General features: G+C 39.9%; 8 protein-coding genes across 8 annotated transcripts; 3 read left to right on the top strand and 5 right to left on the bottom strand.

Moving 5' to 3' along the window:
• Positions 1-34: 34 nt before the first annotated feature.
• CTR3 (high-affinity Cu transporter CTR3) lies at positions 35-757 on the bottom strand (the record flags this gene model as incomplete). The annotated part of the gene is made up of 1 exon (XM_056230030.1): positions 35-757. The coding sequence occupies one exon, from the start codon at positions 755-757 to the stop codon at positions 35-37; it is 723 nt and encodes a 240-aa protein (XP_056083990.1).
• Positions 758-1,075: 318 nt separating this feature from the next.
• VIP1 (inositol polyphosphate kinase VIP1) lies at positions 1,076-4,522 on the bottom strand (the record flags this gene model as incomplete). The annotated part of the gene is made up of 1 exon (XM_056230029.1): positions 1,076-4,522. The coding sequence occupies one exon, from the start codon at positions 4,520-4,522 to the stop codon at positions 1,076-1,078; it is 3,447 nt and encodes a 1,148-aa protein (XP_056083989.1).
• A 289-nt stretch (positions 4,523-4,811) lies between these two features.
• Positions 4,812-7,631, top strand: UTP21 (rRNA-processing protein UTP21; the record flags this gene model as incomplete). The annotated part of the gene is made up of 1 exon (XM_056230028.1): positions 4,812-7,631. The coding sequence occupies one exon, from the start codon at positions 4,812-4,814 to the stop codon at positions 7,629-7,631; it is 2,820 nt and encodes a 939-aa protein (XP_056083988.1).
• Positions 7,632-7,817: 186 nt separating this feature from the next.
• BLS1 (Bls1p) lies at positions 7,818-8,141 on the top strand (the record flags this gene model as incomplete). The annotated part of the gene is made up of 1 exon (XM_056230027.1): positions 7,818-8,141. The coding sequence occupies one exon, from the start codon at positions 7,818-7,820 to the stop codon at positions 8,139-8,141; it is 324 nt and encodes a 107-aa protein (XP_056083987.1).
• A 245-nt stretch (positions 8,142-8,386) lies between these two features.
• GAG1 (Gag1p) lies at positions 8,387-9,073 on the bottom strand (the record flags this gene model as incomplete). The annotated part of the gene is made up of 1 exon (XM_056230026.1): positions 8,387-9,073. The coding sequence occupies one exon, from the start codon at positions 9,071-9,073 to the stop codon at positions 8,387-8,389; it is 687 nt and encodes a 228-aa protein (XP_056083986.1).
• Positions 9,074-10,206: 1,133 nt separating this feature from the next.
• On the top strand, positions 10,207-10,876 carry RPL31B (60S ribosomal protein eL31; the record flags this gene model as incomplete). Its single annotated transcript, XM_056230024.1, has 2 exons — positions 10,207-10,263; positions 10,592-10,876. The coding sequence occupies 2 exons, from the start codon at positions 10,207-10,209 to the stop codon at positions 10,874-10,876; spliced, it is 342 nt and encodes a 113-aa protein (XP_056083985.1).
• Positions 10,877-11,039: 163 nt separating this feature from the next.
• DUS4 (tRNA dihydrouridine synthase) lies at positions 11,040-12,245 on the bottom strand (the record flags this gene model as incomplete). Its single annotated transcript, XM_056230023.1, has 1 exon — positions 11,040-12,245. One exon carries the CDS (start codon positions 12,243-12,245, stop codon positions 11,040-11,042), a length of 1,206 nt encoding a protein of 401 aa, XP_056083984.1.
• Positions 12,246-12,334: 89 nt separating this feature from the next.
• On the bottom strand, positions 12,335-13,192 carry SEI1 (seipin; the record flags this gene model as incomplete). Its single annotated transcript, XM_056230022.1, has 1 exon — positions 12,335-13,192. The coding sequence occupies one exon, from the start codon at positions 13,190-13,192 to the stop codon at positions 12,335-12,337; it is 858 nt and encodes a 285-aa protein (XP_056083983.1).
• Between the last annotated feature and the right edge of the window lie 315 nt (positions 13,193-13,507).

The raw sequence follows: 13,507 nt of genomic DNA, 5'->3' as shown, positions 1-13,507 counted from the left end.
GAAATTGTCATAATCGTCCCTCAATTTTGTCTTTTTACAGGCAGCATTTGCGATCATCACTTTCTTTATCGTAGCTTACTGTGCCTTGAGATCCACTTGACCCCAATGAACCCAAAGGCTCGTAGCAAAATATAAAACGACCGAAGATAGCACCTATCAAACAACTAATAATGATATAACCGTTATAGTACATGAACAACAGCATAATAATGTAAGACAACCCCCATTGTAAAACAAAAATGGTTACTCTTACCATGTGATCCAAAAGGCTTGGGTACAAATCCACTGGTGTTACTAGAGAACAGCACGACAAGACCTTCTTTAGTAAGTCATCTTCAGGTTCATTCAATCTTCTTGGACCCCAAACGTAGAAACTGTAGATAAAACTCTTTTTTAGGGAAATCAAAGTTGTCTTCCAACTTGGTTCGTTGTGGAAGCCTTGTAGCTCCTCCATATCAGACTTCGTATCTTGATCTCCGCATTTGACTATGTACTCCTCCGGCGAGTAAGCCGCCAAATGCTTTATCTTCTGTCTTCGTAAAAGCTCTACATCAAACTGCCTTGAGAAACGAGTAAGCCATTGAGCAACCACCACGAGTGCAAAACAGCCGATACAGGAACCAGCAAATTTTCCTTTGGTGTCATTTCTCCAGGATCTTGCAATAAAGCAGGTGTCAATCGTATACCAGTTCCACAGCATCGATATTTTACAGGTAGCTTTCTTAGCAGCGGTGCTGCTACTACCTCCCATGTTCATTTTGTCTGTTTATTTCTAATAGTGTTTTTTGTTGCTTTTTCTTTACTTCTATACCCAGTGGTCAAAAAAAGCATTAGTCAAGGGGATGTGCCAAATTGCTGATGAAAAGGTACCTCTTTATATGGCTGCATGTCACTAATTAATGTGCTCTGACGTTTATCCTCATGGCGCTAATTTGCTCGCCCAAGGGTTCAACGAAAACTCCGAAGGCAGCAAAGGTCGCGAGCAAAATAAGAATACAATTTTTTTTTCAAAAATATCTGAGTAAATATCTCTTATTTAGTACTATATTGGTAAATTAAAAATCGGGTGTGGTTATTATTCTAGCGTCTTGTTGATCGAACTGGATGATGAGGTTCCGGAGGAAGTAGGAGGAGGTTTAGACTTATCAACAGATGTCGACTTTCTTCTTGTCTTGCGTTTCTGGAAACTCAAGTTAGGGCTCGTAATATTTACTGGAGTAAATTTCGGAGGCATGATAACTCTGGTAAATTTGTTTCTCAACTTCTGTTGGACATAATCCATATCTAAATGCTTTGTGAGGGAAATCTTCGGGATACAGCTAATATAGTGCCTGTCATCTAACTGAACGTCCAATGGATCTTGAGTATGGCAACCTGGAGACATTTTAAGTCTGATAGAATGTGACTTTTGACCAGAAGCATCTGTACTTTCATAAAGTTCAAACGTAACCTGCGATAGGTAATCAAATTCCGGTAGGGCATTTCTGGCAATCCTCATTGGAATACCAGATTCATATATGATATTCAGCAAGGTGTAAATATGAGACTCTTTGGTGAAATATGCAACGCAAGCTGGGGTTTCTCTATTTTTCATATCTCCTATGTCATTCAATATTTGTTTAGCCAAAGGCAGCGATGTCAATAAACCAATATCCAGTTTTTCAGCATCTGAAATACCGTATTCCTTGGGGCAAATAAAATCAAACAACACCTTGGCTAACTTATACAGTTCCCGTAACTGCATGAATCTTGGCTCATCAAATTGACATGAAGATTTGGAATTTCTGGCCCTAGAAGTTTTTCCACTCTCTAGAACCCAACCTAACGAGCCAACGCTGTTACTGTTGTTCTTGCTAGAACCACTCATACTGCTGCTGTCTACAATCTTAAAATTGTTCTTGGCGAGAATATTAATCGGATAACGATCAACTAAAGAGTGAGTACCCAACTCATCGGCCATAGCTTCATTTGGATTCCCCGGATCAAAAATGTTCTCCAAAAACTGTCTATTATGAAGAGCGTCGTATTTCATGGTATCATATAATTCAGAGATCTTAGAAGGATCGACTTTTTCAACGTTATTAAATTCTTTGAAAAGTTTATCCCATCTCTCCTTGAACAAACTGGGGTCTTCAGAAGTACACCATCTTGTTTGCATTGCGTCGACATCCTTTTTAGCAAAGTTATTATCCATGACCTTTTTATGAAAATTCATCAATTCAACAACTCGCTTTATGACTAAGTATGGCTCTGGCATTTTTGAAGGCCAGGCAAATTGTGGAGGAGCTTCTTTTCCTTCTCTTAACAGAGGCTTCAATTTCTTTTTCACTTTGTCCATTAAATCCTTAGCGGCATTACTATCATCTAAGAGATCCTTCCTGATACTTATTTCATCACTACCTAGTTCATCTGCTCCAAAAAGAGCTCTGGTCCAGTACTGAGCCGTGTGAAGAACACGTCTTTCAGATGATGAGAATATTTTAATATTCTGTAAAATGCTTTTATTTAGTAAGTCGAAGTCTTGTCTCATTTGCTCTCCGAGCTCAGTAGCTTGATATTTGGCAGAATGAGTAGGCTCACCACCCCATTTTAGAATAAATTGTACTTTTTCAACCTCGTTCTCTTTGTTCAAGACTGGCTTTAATTGAATTTTAGTTCCTGGAAAGTTCAACTTCTTTTCTAAAGCATTTGCTAACACTTTAATTTTGGCTGGATTTCCTGCCTTTTCATCCAATGCAATCCTTAGAGCCTGAAGAACAATTTTCAGATCATTAACGTTTCTAATAACAACTTCTTCCTTATGGCCTTTCAATAGTGATATAAAAATGGGTGAAGTAAATGAATGCTTGAATTTTTGCTTTGGTGTTCTATCGGCATGACGAATAATGATAACCAATCCTTTAAATACCCATTTTTGTTCTTTCTCTTCCCGGATAATTGGTAGGTTCTTCTTCTCCATATCCATTTTCTTTTTAGCCTCAATGAAAGTATTTCTTAGTATATTTGCACATGAATCATAATAAACTTTGTTATCTTTTACAAAAGAGAACCCGTTGACGTCAATGACGTAACTTTTGCCGGAAACACGCAGTAAATCAAAACCACAGATCATTTGAGAAAACGCCTTTGAGACTTTCCCAGCAATGGTTTTTTCTTTGTCGGATAGCTCAGTGATATATCTAACTTCTTTACCATGAGTATTTCTTCTCACTATACCATCAACTACAGGGGATTTTCTGGTTTCTGCATGGCAAAAATTTTCACCGATAGTATAGGCTTTCACGTCTTCAAAGTTATCTGTATCCATAAATTCTTCATAAATGTAGGACCCTTCTGTACGAGGATTAACTAAAGTAGGATCAAATTCAGACGACTTGTTGCCAACTTTACGGAATAAACGGCGACCGCCTCCACCGTTCTTAGAATGATAATATATATAAATGTTGTGATCCTCTCCATCAACGGGCTTCTCAACAAAGGGCTTGGTCATGGTTTTCCCGTTAACTTCTAAAGTATCATCATCCACCATTTTCCAATCCGGCTCTTCAACAGATTTCACTTCCACACTGTGTTCACGTAACTTCTCTCTTAATTCTTCGTTGGCTCGAGGACCACCATCCCTACTTATTTCTAGTCTTGGAGGAGTGGGGACGTTGTAAGCTTCTAGAACTTGCAAACACAGTCTTCTATCCCATAAGATCTTTTGCATTATCAAGTCATTGATAATAAAAGGCTTGCGCAATTTCACGTACTTAATTGCTTTGTCTAGGGGAAATCCTGACGAAAAGAAAGATATCAAAAAGTCGCATGTAGGCCAGTTTTCGATTCTTTCATCTAAAATCACTTTATCCCCGAATATGACAGTTTCAAATTCACCATGTTCTATTAAGCGATTCAAGATATGTCTCATTGGCTTTGAAAGTACTTTTGCATCCATCGCGCAGACACCAATCTTCCCAATTTTCGGTAATTTTGGTTTGGAATGACTTGTCGAGGATTTGCGGGAAGAAGCTGATGAACTAGGCACTGAGCTAAATCCAACATTGGTATGTTCAACATCCACAATCGCTTGTGGTACATGTGATAATTCAGTTTTGGGGGCTGAGTCTATCTTACCTGCATCGTTGATATTGCTGGAAATACTGGGGAGCACTTCAAGATCAGCTTCCGACTTTGGATCACTGTCTACCTTTTCAATTCCACAAGCCGTCTCTGTAATAACATTATTTCCATTGCCTAATTCAGTGCTTATAGTTCTTTGCAACGTATCATGCACAGTGAGGTTCTCCTCCCTGTGGTCATCTTGAATTCCAGGGGGTGGCAATTTTAAAGACATGTTTTCACTAGCTGACGTCTTGGGGCTGAACCCCTCCAATATCGGGGCAATAGACTGCATTGCCTTCTGAGTGTTCTTGTTCAGAAAAAGAGGTGACATCTCAGAAGGTGTGCTGGGTGAGTTACTCTTGACCTCCTCTTGAGGAATCTCATTGGGTTCAGGTTTCTCCCTTTTGACTCCACTCATGACCTACTACGGTGTATTTGTATGACACGAATGATATTGAGTTTGGATGAACTGCTCTGTTGGTGATTAAATCACTAAAATGTTCATTGATCACCCATTCTTTTTATATCTTGAATATTGACTTTTCTTAAAGATATATTCGAGCACGTGCTTTTTTTAGGACTGAAAATTTTTGAGAAAAAAAAATCGCGATGAGATTGCTATGAGAATTTATTGAATTAAATACAATGATTCGAATAACTATCGACAACTTGCTAACAAGATCATAATATATCGAAAAAGGTACGCTATGTCAATCGACTTGAAAAAAAGAAAGGTTGAAGAAGGCGCAAAAAGCGTAGGAAAGAGCTCGAAGGTATTCTCCCCATTTAGAATCATTGGTAATGTTAGCAATGGTATTCCTTTTGCTACTGGAACATTAGGTTCTACCTTCTACATTGTAACAAGCGTGGGAAAGACGTTCCAAATATATGATGCGAACAGTCTACATTTGCTTTTTGTATCGGAGAAGGAAACCCCATCTTCAATCGCAGCATTATCCACACATTTTCATTATGTCTACGCAGCCTATGAAAACAAGGTTGGCATTTACAAGAGGGGTATTGAAGAACACTTGATTGAACTAGGTACAGACGCATATATCCAGCATTTGTGCGTGTTTGGTGATTTTCTTTGTGTTTCCACCGACGACAATTCCATTTTCATATATAAAAAGTCCGATTCGCAAGATAAATATCCATCAGAATTCTACACTAAGCTCACAGTTACGGAAATTCAAGGCGGTGAAATCGTGTCTCTAAACCATTTGGCAACTTATTTGAATAAATTAATTGTTGTTACCAAGTCTAATGTACTGCTTTTCAACGTCAGAACTGGAAAGCTTGTTTACACCTCAAACGATTTCCCTGACCAAATCACAACCGCTGAACCTGCGCCAGTTTTGGATATTCTTGCCTTAGGTACGGTAACCGGTGAAGTTATCATGTTCAATATGAGAAAAGGAAAGAGGGTTCGTACGATCAAAATTCCACAGTCAAGAATTTCATCCTTGAGTTTTAGAACTGATGGCTCTTCCCATTTAAGTGTAGGAACAAGCGGTGGTGATTTAATCTTTTATGATTTAGACCATCGTTCAAGAATACATGTGTTAAAAAATATTCATAGGGAATCATACGGTGGTGTCACTAAGGCTACCTTTCTGAATGGTCAACCTATAATTGTCACTTCAGGTGGTGATAATTCTTTAAAAGAGTTCGTCTTCGATCCATCACTGTCTCAAGGAAATGGCGATGTAGTTGTTCAACCACCAAGGCACTTACGTTCCCGAGGCGGCCATTCGCAGCCACCTTCGTGTATTGCGTTTGCTGATTCCCAATCACACTTCATGTTATCCGCTTCCAAGGATAGATCACTTTGGGGGTTCTCCCTGCGTAAAGATGCTCAATCGCAAGAAATGTCTCAGAGATTGCACAAGAAAGAAGACGGTGGCAGAGTCGGTGGTAGTACAATCAAATCTAAATTTTCTGAGATTGTAGCACTTGCAATTGAAAATGCCAGAATAGGCGAGTGGGAAAACGTTGTTACTGCGCATAAGGATGAAAAATTTGCGAGAACATGGGATATGCGAAATAAAAGAGTCGGTAGATGGACTTTTGACACTACTGATGGTGGGTTTGCTAAGTCCGTAGCGATCTCTCAATGTGGTAATTTCGGGTTTGTTGGTTCTTCTAATGGAGCCATCACCATTTATAATATGCAAAGTGGTATACTGCGTAAAAAATACAAGTTGCACAAAAGAGCAGTTACTGGGATATCCTTAGACGGTATGAACCGCAAGATGGTATCATGTGGGCTAGACGGTATTGTTGGGTTTTACGACTTCAACAAATCAACTTTGCTGGGAAAATTACAATTGGACGCTCCTATCACATCGATGGTTTATCATCGTTCTTCTGATTTGTTTGCTTTGGCACTAGACGACTTATCAATTGTGGTTGTCGACGCGGTAACCCAAAGAATTGTTCGTCAATTATGGGGGCATAGCAACAGGATCACCGCATTTGATTTTTCACCAGAGGGTCGTTGGATTGTTTCTGCGTCTCTAGATTCTACCATTAGGACATGGGATCTGCCAACCGGAGGATGTATCGATGGTATTATAGTAGATAATGTTGCCACAAATGTAAAGTTTTCTCCAAATGGTGATTTGCTTGCTACTGCACATGTTACTGGTAATGGTATATGTATCTGGACCAACAGAGCACAATTTAAGGCAGTTTCGACGAGAACTATCGATGAATCTGAATTTGCAAGAATGACGTTACCTAATGCATCTGTTAAAGGGAATGATTCGATGTTGTCGGGAGCTTTAGAAAGCGATGGTACTAAGGAACAAAATGACATTGATTTCACTACTTACACATCGTTGGAACAAATTGATAAAGAACTGTTGACATTATCTATTGGACCAAGAAGTAAGATGAATACATTGCTTCATTTAGATGTTATCAGACAACGTTCTAAGCCAAAGGAAGCTCCAAAGAAGTCAGAAAAGCTTCCATTTTTCCTTCAGTTATCGGGTGAAAAGATCGGGGATGATGCGTCTGGCAGAGAAGGTATAGCACATGAAGGACCAGAAGAAATCCGTCGCAAAAATCAAGAAGCGCAACAGAATCTAGATGCTGAAGAACAAATGAACAAATTCAAAGCCACAGGCAGGTTAGGATTTGAATCGCACTTCACAAAGCAATTACGAGAGGACACAGAATCTGGGGACTATTCGCAACTATTGGCCACACTAATAAATCTTTCACCTGCTGCAGTGGATTTGGAGATTAGATCATTGAATTCCTTTGAGCCGTTTGACGAAATTGTATGGTTCATCGACGCATTAACACAAGGATTGAAGAGCAGTAAGAATTTGGAACTTTATGAAACATTTATGAGCTTACTGTTCAAAGCACATGGTGATGTCATCCATGCCAACAACAAGAATCAAGATATTGCCGGTGCTCTTCAAAACTGGGAGAATGCGCATGAAAAGTGTGATAGATTGGATGACCTAGTTAAGTTTTGTATGGGGGTAGTAGATTTTGTGACTACTGCGTAACATAGCATAAAAATGTAAGTAAAAACAAAGATAGAATTGTATATTATCATTGAATTTTCAAGAGGGTAACGGCGCGACCAGTCATTCCATTCGGCATTCTTAAAGGGCGTTTACTCTCGATAGATCATCGATGCTGGTTCAGTACTCCGTAAGCTCTGGAAGCGTCTGAGCTCGTATAATTGTAAGATGCCAAGTAGAACTGAAGAGTTGGACCGCTTACTTGAGAAAATAATCAACTCCCCTCATGGGACAGAGGCTTCGAAGACGTTAGAGGAGATTGAAAATAATCAGTCATATATACTAGATGTACAACTGAAGAAATTGTTGCGACTTCAGGATGATTCATTCAAGAATAAATGTGTTTCGCCTGTGAATGATATGCTAGAGAAGTATACTCCATATTTGGGGCGTACCGAAGCGTTACAGGAGGAAGCGGAACTCGTGGACAGGGACCTTCGGATCATCGAGATGACGTATCAACTCATCAAAAAGAATCGTAATTCGGAATGAATGATAGTCACAGTTGATGGTCTGCCATCAGTGTTAGTGTCATATGTTATTATTAATGGAATGAGTAAATACGTATTCTATACAGTAAATATACTCTAAAATAGGGTAGGAAAAGGAAAAGAATAAATAAATGATGAACTACTTTAACTGAGTCAAAGTGTATGATGCAAATTTGGAGAAGAGACGGAAGAGAATAATCCAGGCGTCATAGAAAGGACATCGACAAGGTGTACGAATGCGCACAGTCATGGCATGCCCTTGGCAGCGTTTGCCCATTTCTTTGTTTCCGTCCAGCCCGCATTTATGACCTGCAAGGCGTCTTCCAGATTTAGTGGCTCCCTTAACGGCTTATCGTCCACGACCAATTTCTTGTAAACACGAGCATAGTATTCCTGAGGTATAGCTTGGAAAATCTCCCTGCGAGTGGCTCCATCATTGTTGATACTTCCGTCCTGTTCGGTGGGTTGCGTCCAAAGCTGCCTTCTTCGTTTCCAGATTTTTTCAGCATTACAAAATGGCGTCCTGCTTTTTTGAGCCAATTTTATGCGTTCCTCTACTGCATTATAGTTTTCAAAATTCTGTATCGACTTTTTGGAATTCGATAAAGTATGCGAAGTGGTTGTGGTTGCGTTATTGGCAGAACTAGACTCCTCACTTTCATCCGTGAGCTTCATCTCTAGTGTACTGTTGACACCTCCTCCTGCTTGAGTCATGGAAGCACCACTATCTCTATCTATGCCCTTTGAGGTTGCGACGGCAGGTTGAGGCACAGTAAACAGTGCCTCTATTTTTTCATCGCTTCCACTGGAATCATCAATACTGCTCAATGTCTCATGAGTAATTTTCTTCAGCGTTTCCTTCCATTTCTGCAGTGTATGTGCCAAAGTATGTTTAATATTCTTTTTTGGGTGCTTTGAAGTTGAAATAGCCATGATAGCTTGCAGCTCTGTGGTATTCCTTTTCTGCGGTTAAACTGGTCGTACGAAATTATTCCTTCTAGCAACCTTATTGGACAGGGTATATAGGAAAATCTGTTGAAGTACTAGCAGAGGAGTAGCTAAGTAGACTAGTATCTCCTTTCTGTTTATTTTCCCTCTACAAATATTTTAATAAGAACCTATACAGCACACCTTTTTGCGTTGAAAGAATGAGAGGAAAAACAACACCTCCGGCTGCTCTTTCTACTGTTTGCCAAAGCTCAGAGATGTTATCATCTATGCATGCATCGTTTTATTTAGAAGCTTGAAAAATATCAGCAAGAAAAAAAAAGAAACGCGCGCCGATAGCATTGAGCACGAGCGACAGTAATCTGTGGGGTGGAGAGGGGAAGCAAGAAACAAAAGTGGAATTCAGTCATAAAAAAGGCGTTGATGCTTGAGGATTTGACCTCGATCACGTAAAAGGGCCAAAAAAATTACTTGTTTTTTACTTTCTTCTAATTCTCCATAAAGACATCGTTCAATCATGTTTCATGCGCTTACTTGAAGCCCTTGCGCTTTATTGCCGTAAAGTAACGTGATACGCTAGCGTTGGTTTTTTTTCCGGTCGGGCGATCTTCCATCCGTACATCTTTACATCCGTTCACCCTCTTCTAGTTTAATCCATACCTAAAAAATATTCGGTAAAAGCGTGATGAACATAGTAACCCTTTAATAGGGGAATCCTGGTCTCGCTGCTTTTATGGTAGAACGGGCCTTTTCATTCCTTACGCTGCGGATTAGAGAGGAGCCTCCGTTCAGCACCGCGCCCAACTCTACTGGCCAGTCTCACGCTGAACTGGTTAGTTGCGGGCGATCCGCTGAGGCGCGAGAACCTGCTGTTGAACATGCACGAGCGAATTCAGCAATTCAATGCCAATTGGATGGGTGGGAAACCGAGGGTAATACGCTAGACGGCTCTCACACTGTTGGTAAGCTTGAGACCCTTTGTGCTAGTAGTATTGCGTCTATGTCCACTTAGCTATCTGATCGGTTACGTTGTTAAGTGGCCTTCTTGAAATGTGTATACGCTTAGTTTAAATTACGGTTCAGTGGAAACGAGCAGAATAAACGAAATTATCTAAAAAATGGCCGGTTTAAAAGACGTTGTCACTCGTGAATATACCATCAATTTACACAAAAGGGTATGTCAAGATTAGCATAGCATTCATTTGAAAAGTGATTATAAGCCAATAAGCGAGACTATGGGAGAATACAAGGCAAGACTGATAGGTGCGGGAGCAAACCCTGGAAATTTTTTTCGTGGAAAGGAATGTCGCTACTTATAATGTACGATTGATGATTTGCAAAGCCTCCCACCATTACCGCTTCAAACCATACTATTACCATGGCTCCGCGCACCCATATGTCTATTCTATGACCGCGCTTGCGCTCAATTTTCATTTCAGTTCCACCTTTTGGTATGAATTTTTATTTTACTAACATCCCGATCCTGAATCGATATTAATATAGTTACATGGTGTCAGCTTCAAGAAAAGAGCTCCAAGAGCTGTCAAGGAAATCAAAAAGTTCGCCAAATTGCACATGGGTACTGAAGATGTTCGTCTAGCCCCAGAATTGAACCAAGCCATCTGGAAGAGAGGTGTTAAGGGTGTTGAATACAGATTGAGATTGAGAATCTCCAGAAAGAGAAACGAAGAGGAAGATGCCAAGAATCCATTGTTCTCTTACGTCGAACCTGTCTTGGTTGCCACTGCTAAGGGTTTACAAACCGTTGTCGTTGAAGAAGATGCTTAAGTTATATGAGGACCACGTCCATCTTGTAAGCGTTTTTTTGTTTTAGGTTATAGTATTATACAATGGGGCAGCGTTCAAGGAGAACAAGTGTGCCCTCCCGAATGACCGAAAAATATACACGATTTCAGTGCCATAGTTTATTAGATTTTTTGTAATTTAATATTTATTCATTCTCGTTTTGCAATTTCTGAGGTGCGCTTGATACACAGTCCTTAGTGTGCCTATAGGGGATTTCAACAGCCTCACCATATCCAACCTCGCCGAAACGCTTGAAATCGAAGGTTTTATCAAACCAGCCTATCAAGCATGCATAGTTCTTAAGATTCATCATTTCCTTCAAAAGCGGTTTTCTCAACTGCATACTCTCAAACATGCAATAAAGATGGTGCTGAGTCAATTGAAAGGGTAAGCCACCAAATTCTAGCGCCCAATACCAAAACTTTTCAATGCACCCCCACGGACAGGTATCATACCCTGCAAATAACGCCGGATTGCTTAACAATCCACGTACAGCCATGACACCAGACGCACCGGTATATTTAGTGATTCTTTCCAAATCAGATGACTTGAAACAGTCCCCATTCGCTATGACAGGCACATTTTTATCGCTGATCTTTTCGATAATATATTTTATTGCATCTAGATTAACGGGCTGCGATGATCTAGTTCTGCGTGTTCGACCATGAATCGTAATCCAATCCACTCCAGAATCACATAAGTTTCGGCATAACTCCACCGTGTCGTCCACTTTTTCATGTATTCTTATTTTCGTTTCAATTCTCAGTTTGTCGCCATATTTATCTTTCACAGCACGAACCATACCACATAATAATTCTGAGTTGTATATCAAGGCACAACCTATACCTTCGCGGATTTGTTCCTTTATAGGACACCCACAGTTAATGCCAACACCATCACAGTAAGGTGCGACCATTTCTACAAATTTTAGTAGGTCAGCAACGTTATTTACACCAACTTGTACGATTAATGGGGCGTCTTTATCATTCGTAGAGAGGTCAGAAGTTCTTGCATGTTCATTACGGACATATTCCCTTGCTAAAATCATCGGAGAGTAAACAATATCAGCATCGTACTCTCGACACAATTGGCGGAATGGCAGCTTAGAATAGCGAACCATTGGGCCCGCAATGGTCGCAGGTCTACCATGTGTCCTTTGCCTTGTCTTAATTATGTGTAGCGGGTCCGTTTCCTTGGTTATAGGTTTCGGTTTCGGTATCAATGTGTCGTCAGATGGGATAGGCATTGTGAGCATTTCCTCCAAAAGTGTTATTGACCATATGATCAACTTATAACAGCCAAAGCATCGCTTAGTTTTTTTTTGATTCTTCGCTGATAATTTTTTTCTCATTTAGCTTCTGGACGCGAAAGGCTGAAACTGCTTATTTATTTACAATTACAAACACATCTTAAAATTATGTAGCGAAAAATGCGACCCTATTAGCTATGTTTCTGGGATTTCTTCTGACTCTTTTTGACGAACATGAATGCGGTGCACCCTACTATGAAAAAAAGAATGCATATGATGAAATGAAATATCGAAACGCCGATAATATAAGACAAAAATCTTTTTCGAAGCATCAAGTTTCTTAACCCTTGCTCAAAATTCATCCTAAATGTAATTCCACTTTCAGACTGTATAATTAAGTTTTTTTGGGCCATCTCTGTCCTCAAAAACATGGAGATTGTTTCATACGATGAATCTAAAGATATCTTGTCTTCTATTGTTATTGTATTCAGCCACTCCTCATTGTAGACATTCAGGCGAGATGGACCCAATTGTTCGATTTCTTGATATGAAATGGAATCCGCCACTGTGAGACACACAATAGGCCTAGAGGTGTGAAATATTTTTTCATCTTTAGAGTCCACTCTTTCTGGACTTCCCAAAGCTGGACCCGGGCCTCTGTAAATATCTATTAAGAGATTGTCCAAGTTTAAATGGTCATTTTTATTTTGACAATAAAATAGTAGGTTTAAGTCGAGCTTGTATTCTATATTATCGCGCATAGCGATCGGTTGCGATAATCCATTGTCTGTTGTTTGCGGTAGATCAGTACCTACTGGTATACTCGCGATTGATTGAAAAAACTTCGTCCCAAATTGTATGCCATTTAAGATGTTGAAAGTATTCAGCGGAACTAAATTAGAAGAATCGGCAGGTAATAGTCGCAGGTAAAAATCGTGGTATATTAAAACTGATAAAGGAAGAATGACTAGCAGTTGTATCAGGAATACAGCCACAAGGTATGAGGACCATTGCAAAAGCTGTAGTGGACGCGATATGTTGATTTTCATTCTTCCTATTCACTGCGCCCCGTATTGTTGTATGCACCTTGATGCACACCCTGTTAAGTTACAGTGAGATGAGTTGTTTTCTGCCTTACGCGCAATTGTAATTTTAAGATCTATCTTTTCATTTTTTTTGAGTTATAGGAAGAGTGTTGAAAGAATGATCACGCATCCTTTTTTAGCCTCTAAATGAGCAAGTGTTAGATCAACCGTACAATTATATTGCCTCGCTAAGGTGCAGGACCGCCACATCCGATCAGTAGGCCCGGCAAATGCGCCTTGATGAGTATGCCATATCATTGTATTGCCCGTTTCTTGACT

This window comes from Saccharomyces kudriavzevii (genome assembly GCF_947243775.1).
Source record: "Saccharomyces kudriavzevii IFO 1802 strain IFO1802 genome assembly, chromosome: 12".
NCBI classification, from domain to species: domain Eukaryota; kingdom Fungi; phylum Ascomycota; class Saccharomycetes; order Saccharomycetales; family Saccharomycetaceae; genus Saccharomyces; species Saccharomyces kudriavzevii.
The sequence above is the reverse complement of the archived record's forward strand: the minus strand, read 5'-3'. Positions and strand labels throughout refer to the sequence as shown.